Source organism: Lactuca virosa, chromosome 9 (assembly GCF_052849685.1).
Source record: "Lactuca virosa cultivar CGN04683 chromosome 9, Lactuca_virosa_CGN04683_v6, whole genome shotgun sequence".
NCBI classification, from domain to species: Eukaryota; Viridiplantae; Streptophyta; class Magnoliopsida; order Asterales; family Asteraceae; genus Lactuca; species Lactuca virosa.
Window position 1 is genome coordinate 51,892,987 of NC_136434.1, and position 12,228 is coordinate 51,905,214.

The 12,228-nt window shown below is 32.3% G+C and overlaps 1 protein-coding gene and 1 long non-coding RNA gene across 2 annotated transcripts; one reads left to right on the forward strand and one right to left on the reverse strand.

Moving 5' to 3' along the window:
* Positions 1–3,504: 3,504 nt before the first annotated feature.
* On the reverse strand, positions 3,505–5,672 carry LOC145137480 (Target of Myb protein 1). Its single transcript, XM_079071610.1, has 4 exons — positions 5,542–5,672; positions 4,620–5,225; positions 4,276–4,527; positions 3,505–4,189 (listed from the first exon to the last, which is right to left on the reverse strand). The coding sequence occupies exons 2-4, from the start codon at positions 5,136–5,138 to the stop codon at positions 3,776–3,778; spliced, it is 1,185 nt and encodes a 394-aa protein (XP_078927736.1). The 5' UTR covers positions 5,139–5,225; positions 5,542–5,672; the 3' UTR covers positions 3,505–3,775.
* Positions 5,673–11,382: 5,710 nt separating this feature from the next.
* Positions 11,383–11,939, forward strand: LOC145136125 (uncharacterized). The gene is made up of 3 exons (XR_013720239.1): positions 11,383–11,454; positions 11,536–11,584; positions 11,914–11,939. It is a non-coding gene; the product is annotated as an uncharacterized LOC145136125 (long non-coding RNA).
* The last annotated feature ends 289 nt before the right edge of the window (positions 11,940–12,228 follow it).

A 12,228-nucleotide genomic window follows, 5' to 3' on the forward strand; every position in this document is an offset into this window, starting at 1 on the left:
TTTTTATGATTTTTAATGTTTTCAATGGGGGAATACAAGCCAAACACAAATGATTTTGTGAAACAAAACAAAAGTATTTCAATAAGTTTAAAACTTATGCAATTGATACAATTAAATGATTCCCACGTTTTATGAAACATTTAGACATTTTATCCCTTTTGTACTATGCTGATCATAAGGGATGTTTTCAACTTAAAAACATAATTGCATAGTTTTCAGAACAATTTACAAATCAAGAACAAAACATTTCAAGCAAACTATAGTGGGTATAGTTTCAGGATTTCAATACATAGCTTCTACCGATTCAGATTTCATTCATGGGTAAACATATAAACTATGACCGATTTAGTTTATGGTATACACTACTACAAGAATACAACATTTAATAATTATTTAGGTATAATTATTACCTCATACAGTATACACACGGATTTCAATACACTAGATCACTACAAGAACTACACGTAAACTAGTTACTACAGAATTGTGAGACTCTACTTTAAAACTGTACCCTTTGGTGTACTGAATTAAATCCTATCATAGTATAACCAGAGTCTCCTGGAGGGAGAGCGTGAGATTTGTGAATAGATCTATTCGGGACTGACAATCTCACACCTGAACTGCTAGCTACAGTTAGGCAGGCATGCCTGGGGTGACAAATGTCATTTAACCGACACTTGAAGAACGTCGAAAAGGTCACTAGGTCATATCAAGCATGGTTATACGACTCACAATAGTATAAACTAACCATTTGTTTACGGGATTTCATTCTTCATTAGTTTTATTTTAAGTAATAAAACTACTATACTGGCGATAGTCAGGGTTTTCAAACAGAACGTACTATACATACTAGTGGTAACCAGGATTTTCAAAGGGAACATGATATATAATGATTTTCGTACAGAACACATACATACTATGATTGGCATTAACTAGACATTCAAACTAGTATTTTCCTATGCTACAATAGATTTCAGTAACGAACATTCAGAGTTAATTCTATCATTACTTAGTTTAAGCATCAGAGCCCTGTATGGAAAATATTCGATAGACTGTGGAATGTGTGGTTTCCACCTCATTTCCTGTTCCTTGTTTGGTTGTGGGCTTAGGGCAGATCCACATAGTCAACAGTCTGATCGATATTGGTTTATACATGGCTAGCATAAACTAAGTAGTCACAGATGGAACTGATAACATCACAGTTTCACTAAAGAAAATATTAGATTTTCTTGGAAACGTACGAACATTTTAACCGAGTCATCAACAGGTTTTCATTACAAAAACATCGCTTATGAACTCACCAGCTTTGTGCTGATACTCTTTCAAAACTGCTTGTATTCTCAGGGAATCAGTAGACAGGTACTTCCTGGAGTTTTGTGAAGACGGAGCGTATAGGGTCACGTCTTTTTCTTTTGATTATACTTTTGATGTATAAAAGCAAGAATCAAACAGATGTAAACTTTTTTTTCATGTATATTCAATGTAATGTTTGTGTTTACTATGATTACTATGATGCAATGGTTGTGATACTACACATGATGTCATCCACCTCTGAACGTTTCCGCCGTTCCGGTTTGGGGGTGTGACAATAGTTGGTTGGTTACAGTGACATTTACCTTTATTTTAACCCTATGATTATATGAATTCCTCTTTAGTTCATTCACATTTTACTTGAGACAGAAAACCACCTTTTTAACAACTGCAAGCTCGTCTTTAAAATCCGGGTTCAATTTGACATGTTCTTCATCAACCCATTGACAAAACTTGTACTTTTTAAGTAACTGGTTTCTTCGGTATCAAAAAAATCTAATCGGGTAAGAAGGAATGTCAATTTGAAAAGAACCACAAACCCATTTGTAGAAAAATGGTCAAAATTGACACACCAAATAATTAGGGAAATCTTTAAACTTTTTGGCAGGACGTTTTTTTGTCTTGGAAGTGCAACTTTGAGGTGGGATGAATCAATCACAAAGAATCTCGTTATCTATTTTGAGATATGTGAATCGAAGCCAAAGACATCTTCTTGGAGAAAACTAGGGCACCAACATTATTTGACCGATCCGTGAATTAGGTTATTGATATAAGTAATGGACGAGCCACATATGAGAACATCTCATTGTCGATTGTCTCGTGTGTGAGCAAAACTTGAAAAAACCAGTCATAATGACTAAATGCATACAAAAACAAGGACTTATTTTGGAACAAAAAAACATTAAGGATTAAATGTATACAAACTAAGAACTATATTACCATATCAAGTCATTTTTCTTTTCTTAACCTCGGGTAGCCGGTTATAAGGATTGAATGTGTACATGAACAAGTTCAAGGACTTATTTTGAAAATAATAATAATAATAATAATAATAATAATAATAATAATAACAATGACTAAATATGTACAAACTGAAAGCTATATTACTATATTTAGTCATTTTCCTTTTTAAATGATTTACTATATTTAGTCATTTTCCTTTTTAATTGATTTATTCTTATACTTCCAAGTCAATATATCTGATTATAATGTATATTACTTTTACAGTTTTACTAATTATTTTTTGTTTGAATGGATTTTTGTCAGGATTGACATCTTTGACAGTTATCTATCATTTTAATTATACATTCTAATTTCTTAAAATCATTATTACATTTGAAATATACCAATTTTACTTGTTCTCAACCATCTAGCCGATTTTTTATTAGAGATTGCATCTTTATGGCGAAGATCATTGAGGTATGCAATCTATAATTCATCACATTTAGATGGTATGGTATCCTTAACAGGAGTCTCCAAATATATATAGCAAAAATGAGCTCAAACTATCAATATAAGACTTGTCAATTAAAACGATATATATGTATCTGGTGCCCATATATATCGTTAAACTCACCGAAGATGCCAACTCATACCCAAAACTGGCTACACAGATGATAAAATGTTATATTTAAATCAATTTTATAGCTTCGAGGTGATATTGTTTAAATTAAAATGACATTGACCAATCGTATATATTAGACATAGTTTTATTCTTTTTTAGTTCCTTTCAAGCAAATCCTAATTCAACTTTACATGACTAGGAAAGGGATCAGGATACCATTCCCATTTGTGTTCAAGTGTTATAAAACGGACAATATTTTAGTACATGCATCTCATGTATTACAAGTGGTATCTTTGGTATCAAAGATATGGTAGGAGTACAAAACTAGTGTCATGTCGGTTTGACAACGAAATGTACATTACTCATGAAGGTGTGCATGACTCTCCTCTCGAGGCAATATTTTAAAGTTGTGTAGCAGAGGATGCCATCAAAACTCCACTAGTTAAGCATGCTCATGCAAAAGAAGTACCATAATGGTTAAACATGTTGCTTATAACGGACAATATCTTGGTATGTGAAGTATATTACAAATAACCCAAATTCACAAGTAGATAACTAGTTTTCATCATGGCACATTACAAGGGTAATAACCGAACATTTATGCAACAAACAAGAACTTGCATCAGCGATTTAGGAAACTTTGGGCTCTAACTTGAAAAACAAGGTGAGAATATGCCAACAGATTGTTACATAACTTCTTTTGTTTCTATAGAGTAAAAATCTAGCAACCGTTCAAACCACAACCAAGTTGTTTTAACACAAAATGCTTGTAGAAATAGTGGTAAAGCTACACATATAATCTTTCCCAAACCAAAAAATAAAAATAAAAGAAGACACAAAATAAGAATCCAAATTCATGTTCATAACGACCCGAGTGACAAAGTGGTGTGCTATGTAACCCTAAAAACTAATAAGATCATCTTTGGGCTTTTGATCCTTTCTTGGTGAAGCAGAGGTACCAGATTTCTTCCCAAAGATCATCTCATCAAGATCATCCATCATATCATCATTGTTGTTGTTGTTGTTGCTGCTGCTGTTGTTCCCACGAGACTTTCTAATCAAAGATTCTTCTTTCCCCACATGAGATGGCTCATCAGGCTCTGCAGCAACAGCAATCATAGCAGGTTCTGGTTCCCGTTGCACCTCATTAGGTTTCTTCATTTCTTCATACTTTGACAAAACCTTCTGGATTTCATCATTCACACTCAAAGCCTCAAACAACAACGCCTCATCATCTCCACCTGTCTCCACCATTCTTTGAACAGTAAGCTGTGATTGGCGACATTGCAGCACAAGTGTCGAGGTCAAGTCATCCTGTAATTCACAACATCTTAGAAATCTTATCCCAACACATAAAGTCTTATAATGAATCTATCAATTAAGTGTAAGTGTAACAATACCTGCAAAGCATCCTGTTGAGGTGATGAGGATAGAACAGTAGACAGAAGCTCAAGACTGTTTCTTGCAACATCAAAGGCTTCTTTTGTTTGTTCTGCTGACATGCTTTGAATCGGAATCTCTTGAGGAATCTGTTGTGGAGGATGAGGAATGGGATATGATTCCGAAGGTGGAATGGAACGAGGGGGTGTGAATATAGGAGCCAAGCTCTCGGAATCACGTCCAGGGAATCGTATTCCTCTTGATTTCAAACTCTGTTGTTACATAATCAATGAATAGATAAATATATATAGTAATATAACCAAAATCATAAGAACATATAGATGCTAAAAAGGTTTCATAATACCTTGTATGTTTCTTCATAAACAGGAAGATACCGGAGCTCTTCAGTAGACTCTCCCCATGCTTCAATTAAAATTAGAGCTTTGTTTCGGTTATTGACAACAGTTTGGGGATCATCAATAATCTTCACCATTTCATCAAGCACTCTTTCTGCAGCAACTTCAGAAAAGGCCTTCTCACAGTTCTTGACTACAGTCTCGAGTAACACTAGAGTTAAGTACTGAACCCTAGCGTTCTTCAGCATGATTCTTTTCTTTATGGCACGAATCATGTCAATACTGCTGATTTTTTCATGGTTAATCATGTCACAGAGTTCAAGATTTGTAGCCCAATCAGGTTCATCTAGAGACTCGGCTGTTGCTTCCTCAACAAGATTATCAGCTTGGTTAGGACCTTGAAAGAACTCCTTCATCTTGAAACTCATGGAGCTCATGCCTGCGGTAATCTTCTGGCTGACCTCAGATCCACCAATTTTGAGGCGCTCACCGAGAGCATTAACTTTGTCCATTATGTTATCACTCATGGCTCCAACTTCCAAAACCAGAATTAAATCAGATCTCTTCAAAACCCTCAACCCTAGTTTTCAACTGTCTGCTAAATCTCAAGAAACCTACAGTAAAGTCCGATGATTTTGTTTTAAGTTGAAAGGGGAAATATCAAAGAAGGATGTAAATTGGACTACTGAAATAAGCAACTGTAAGAATCCGAGCATAAATAAAACAAACGCAACAAAGGATCGGACTTCTCAATTGAATAAACGACGATCAGTGATCAAGAAATTCAAGGATGGTTACACGATTAAAAGCATGGGCACTAATTAGTATCCCAATTTCGACAGATGTGAAACAGCAATGAATGATCACACAAGATATTGTAAGCAAATTCAATAGCTATGAGAACATAAAAATCAGAAAATTAAACAGTACCTTGTGAGGTAAAATCGAAGGAAGATGGAATTGTTAGGTTGTGAATGCGTATAAAGTGGATTCGGTGCTTGGTCGCAGAGAAGACTTGCAGGTGGGTCTGGTGTTTCCTTGAAGTTGCCGCAAGTCTTCTTATACCCTTGACCTTTGATGGATGAATATATTCTTCAAAGTTAAAAGAACAGTCCCCAAACAGATGTGTGACAAACACTTTTTCACCTATAGTATCTTTTTTGATACTTATAGTCCCTGATAATCATTCTTCACCGTAATCATTCCCTTAATTTGAAAAAAATATATATTATTAGACCATGTCAAATCCATTTTTATTTTTTCGTTTAAAAATGGAGTAAAAAATGAGGTAAATAATGTTTTCTTTCCAACTCTACTCTGTTTTTTACCCCAAAAAGTATATTTCATTCTTCCAACTTATATAAATTGTCAAACACACCCTTTCTACTAATTTGGTTTTAACAAATATATAATCTATATTTTTCTCATTACAATAATATTAAATAAATAAGATTATATTTATTAACACTTAGAAGCTTTTATAAAATATATTATTGTTTTTTAAAATTTCAATATGTATTTAACTTTTTATAGGAATTTGATGAACAAAAAACAAACTTTATATTTATAATTAATTAATATAATTTAATATATAACAAAATATTATAAGTATTAAATATTACATTTGAATTATAATTAGTAGGTAAAAATAAACTAGAAATGTAAAAATATATAAACAGAGAGACTAAAACTGACAACATAAAGTTCATCCCATTTTTGAAGAAATGAATAGTATAACACCATATTTGGTGTAATATTATTCATATCCCTCAAAATGGGGAATAAATGGGAGAGGATTGAAGAAGAATGAGGAACAAATGGAAAATGAGAGTGGATTGGAGATGCTTTTAGAAAATCCTTAGAAAAGTATTTATATTAAATTATTAAGATAATCCTCCTTACACAAGTCTTTATATTTTGAGTTCATTAAAAATAAAAATAAAAAATAAAACTATCTTTATAGTTTTAAACAGGAAATAACAAAAAAAAACCCAACAAATATTTACAAAAGAAGTCAAAAAACTAATAATCATTTACACAATTAAGATTTTAGGTAGTAATCTTGGATTTTAGTTGGTAATATTCATAAAAAATCCACCTTCGTAGCTTATTAAGGATAAAATCATGACTTTTTAACTAGAAAAAAACGACGACTGTATTATAATCATATTGTATTATGTGAGTATCATATAGATATTATCTTACTACAATTATATTGTATTTTCGTTGTTTGATACTTGTCTTAATACGATTAAAACCTTTGATATATTTGTACATCATAAAATAAAATAATTGATGTTAACAAAAATAAGTACAAAATATTTTATGCTGTTGTTGAGATCTTATTATGGCATGGCATGTTTTCCATTTATAAAGTAACATATTACATCAATATTAGGTTGAATGATAAATAGTTGGATAATGGTAGATGTTGAGATTATGAAAAAAAAAATAATAATAAAAAAGATGATGTACAAAGTGATGATGATTTCTACCAAATCTAACAATAAAAATTTCATCCATTTAATGAATGCCATAGCGTTTAAGTCGTCAACCAAATGATTTAAAATTAAATGAGAAATAATTAAAAATGGATTGAGTTTGATTACAAATGCTCATGTCCCTAAACATGTAGGCGATGCATGATGCATGTGTAACTTTTAGAATTCTATAAGGTAATTTATTTTTATATGAAAATATGTACCTAAACATGTAGGTGATGCATGATGCATGTGTATCTTTTAGAATTCTATACGGTAATTTATTTTAATATGAAAATGTGGGAAGTTAGAATTTAAAAGTTTGATTTGGTTGATCGATTAATGTTGTTAAATATATTATTTTGAGGCCCATGTTTGTCTAAATGATACTAAATATATTATTTTGAGGCCCATGTTTGTCTAAATGAAAGTTGAGAGTTTAATTGCCAATAATATAAGTGTAAGGGCAAGTGTGCCAACAAACTAAACTTGAAAGAGTAGTTTGTTAACTATAAATGAAAGCTAAATGCAGATTTTCAACCACTTCCGCCATTTTACGGAAAGTCGAAGAAAACCATGCAGAGAGAGAAAGACAAATTAAAAGCATGGCATGTTCATACCTTTAATTTTGTATTAACATGCAGTAAAACTCGCCGAGTTGTCCGATTACTCTTCCGAGTACTCGCTACTCGGCCCTTACCGATGCGAGTTGCAGAATCCCGAGTACTCCCCTATCGGCCCCTTACTAAACTGAACAGTGTTGCAAAATCCGATCAACTCAGTGATTAATATGTATAATATACTTAGTGATTTATTATTTAACACACACATGTGATTAATACTAGATATATATATATATATATATATATATATATATATATATATATATATATATATATATCTTAAATTTTCAGCAATTATTTACGAAGTGAGACCATTATGCGAATTTTGTTTGTGTGTATTCACATGTATCTAATTTTGTTATATATTTCAATCAACTTTTGATTTTAACTTATGATTTGACATATATAATTTCCTTAAAAATATTTCTATATGAATTACCGAATCCGAGTACTTCCGAGTACTCGCTACTCGGTAGTCGGCCGAACAGGTACCGAGTAACGAGTTTTATAACCTTGTTAATATGTATTATTGTGTGAATGATGCCAATCATATCATTATTATATATATATTAAAGTTGTGAAGAAAAAGAACAGTAAACCTGAGACATTTTTGCCACTTTTGGTCCCTTAAATTACATTTTCGGTCCCTCCATTTTTGTTTGTGTGTCATTTTGTATATATTAAGGAAATGAAAGTTAGGAACAATACCTGACCAGGGTACTGTTCCTCGGGTTACCGTAGACTGTTTATTGGGTTAACCGCTTCACCGCCTCTATAGTCTATAATGCTTCATTCTGGATCCTTCCTCATTCCACTGTTCGAGGAACCCACCACCTCATCTTATTCTTCCTCAACCCTCTGTGTGAGTGTCTCCTCTTCTATCACCAACTTGCTTTCGCCCAGTTATCCACCGCCTCAGCCTTTCCACCGCTTATCATCGTTTTTCTACAGTTCTGTTGCCTTTCATTTTCTCTTCTCTGCTTCACACACGACCTTCAGCACGGTTGAGGCGCCAGAAAAGGATCGACTGCAAGATCGAAGGTCGGGATCGACTGCAACTGCTGGCCGTCTTCCTCCGCCACTGAAGCGACAGATCTTGCAGCGCGTTTCATCTGGGTTTAGGGCTTCGAATCGATTGCTTCGATGTCCACCATCAGCTTCCACATCCAACGCTATCGTCATGTTGATCTGATGACGACGACTTTAACATTATGTAGTTCTACGATCGATGTAGGGTGTTTCATACGGTTTGGTTTCCATAGAGGGTTGATTTGTATTTCCATCTTAACCTGCTCTAACATCGGTTATATAACTCTTTAATTTTTGCATTTTTTTTTGTTGATTTCGTGAATCTCGGTTGTTCATCACTCCCTTCACACCTTTCTTTTAAGATTTGCTTTTATTAATTTTGGATGTTTATGCAGAAGCAGGATTTAAAAAACCAAAAACCTTGAAGTGTCGGAAGGTACTCTTAAGCAAAGTCGACTCCAAAATCACATTTATGTTCTTTATCCACTATAATCGTAAAACCCCAAATCATAATTGTAGTGTTGATAGCTAAAATTACTGATAGTAATATCGAGTTTTCGCTGTCAAATGTTGTTTTTAGAATGTACCTTTTTTAGAATGTATTTAAGATTATTAAATTAGGTACTTGTTGCATTAAGAATGACAGTATTGATATTGATCGCATCCACCCTGGTGTAGGTATCTTTCTCAATTCAAAGTTTAAATCTTTAAGAACATTTCAACTCAATCAAAGCTTCTAATCTTTGTTCTTCCAGGTGGTGGTATGTATACTTCAAGAATCATTATATTAACTTGAAATCCAACTTTCACTTTTCTAACAAAGGGTATCTGTCTTTTTTTTTTTTTTTTTTTTTTGCAGAACATGAACCTTTTGTTTACGGATGAAAAACTTACCCTTTCAAGGCTTTGAAATGAGTCAATCACATAAGAATGTATCTGTTTCTTATGTGATTATTTGTAATCCAAGGTTGGCAGTTGTTTATTGCATTCATAAAACTCATAAAGGTCTTTATTTTTTCATCTGTACTTTTTTTTTCTCATTTGTTTGATGTATCTTAAGTGTCAAAGGTTGTCATGACCAGTTTCCAGTAATTGTGATTGAATGAAGACTTAACATCCATCCATAAAAGGTTAACGGTTTATTCTATTGTAAAGGCATTATTGGTGTTACCAATTTTATTCAATGCTGATTTTGTTGTTAATCCATCTAAAGGATCAAAGTTATAATGTTAACAATTCATTTCTCCATTCAAATAATAACAGCAGCTCTGGCTTCGGCTAAAGAACCTTATATAAATAGAAATAAAGGTCTGCTACTTTACCCATTTCTTCGTGTTTTTTTTGTTGCCAGGTTTTACAGTTTTGTTTGGTTTATTTTCAGTATACATCTATTAAAGCTTGGAAATAAGTGAAAACTTACTGGAAAGGAACCAGGACGACCGGTACCACCGCCACAAACCCAGTACGCCAGGTTTTACCTTCTCTGTTAGTGTTATTTTGCATTTTTATATTACATTTCAAATATATGTCGTTCATTTAGGTTGGAGATAAGTTTTAAAAAGGATACAATCCTTTTAGTGGGTTTTATTCTCCAATTATGAGGTTTGAATTGAAATTATGTCTTTATAAATTATAATAATAATAAAGAAATACTTTTATTTGAAATTAATGATATTATTATTATTTTAAATTTTATTGTTAGATATCAGGGTATGGATGGGCTGGAATGTTGAGAAGGTATTTGGTTGATCCAATGGAGAAAAACCTACCTCAGGTTTCTCTGTTTAGGTCAGTAACATTTTATTTTAATATTTACAATTAATTAGTTACTATTATATTATATAATAATTAATGATTAATCAATGAATGTATTCATATTCTACTTTATGGTTCGGTGGAAAAAGTTACAACCTATATTTCTATGCCAAATATTCCTTTTGAGAGCTTGAAAAGTTTATATACAAAAACTGAAGAAGGTGTTTTAAATTTGATTATTGCAACTTCAGGTATTGGAATCTGGGAATTATATAAGCAGTTTTTTTTTTTTTTTTTTTTTTTTATAGAGATAGTTGGGTAATTTTACATTTATATCAATCTATATGATCATTGAAGATCAGGGAATCTATTGTTGAGGATGATTATTATTGTTTGCCCTTAATGTTCAACTTTAGATATGCGAACAAGAAGTTTAGCAATCAATACATGGCAACAGTAGGAGTCGATTTCTTGACAAAAGAAGTGGAATTTGAGGATAGGCTCTTCACTCTACATGGAGCCCTAATTTGTGCATCAACGGACAACACTTTAAAGCTTTGGGACCTCAATAAACCAGCCAAATTTGGTTGTTCATCAACCACAGCCAACAGTTGCATGTTAACCTTTAAAGGTCATACTAATGAGAAGCTATGTTATTACATTTACTATATTCTCTTGATGATAATATTCTTCTGATTTTCTCATTTATCTGTTGTTAATGGATTCATTACATGTGGTTCATAAACAGATGAGGTATTATGCCTATGCCCTATTTCTGTTTATCATTTTGAGAATTTGAAATTTTAATGGAATGGTGATTTCAACTTTGGTTTCCAGTTTCTTTTGAAAAGAAATTGAGTTTTTACTTTGTGGTTGACAGAAACGTGGTGTTTATGTATTTACACCCGAAATCTTTACTGCAATTCAAGGTGTTTCTGCACAACGAAAAGACAAAGGTTAGTTAAAACTTATAAAAAACTACAATATAAATTATTATGTTTTTTTTACATGAATTCTGTTTTTTTATTGCCTTGCAGCTAATCTGAGACGTCAATCCAGCTTTGACGCCATACAGTCAGCAACAAGGTACTTCTTTTTTAATTTTTTTAATTTTTTAATATTTTTTTTATTATTTTTCATTTTTTTTAATTAATGACACAATTAAGTAATTTTATAGAAGAGAAGTTTGGTTTCAAACCCCGGTTCGAACAGGAGTATATTATGCTATAGCATGACCAACTTTAGCTTCATAATAAACCAACCGAATTGATATTTCTCTTTTGTTTGGAACCCACATCCTGTTCGTAGAAATCCATTGAACCAATGTTCAAATTTGAACAAATAAAAAGTTTCATGTGGATTAGGGTTTATTGAAAAGTTAGGAGGGTTTCAACCTTTTGATTTTTTTTAAACAGGGGAAGATTGGATCCATTGAAGAAACAGGTATATTGTTCACTGTTTCTTCATTGTTTTCTTCAACTGAAATACTGTTTTTTTTTTAGATTTGTATTATTTTATGGTAAATTTTCCAGATTACTTCTTAAATGACGTGTTCTCTAATATATTTTACTTTTGTTAATTTATATTTGTTACTACTAGATGTTGCTCTCCAAATTACGAAATTACCCTTGCTTGGTTAAGCTCGCATGTTACGAAATGAGATGATTAGTGGTCATGGTTATTGATAAATGGAATAATAATAGATTGTTTCTCATTACTGGGTTTCATTG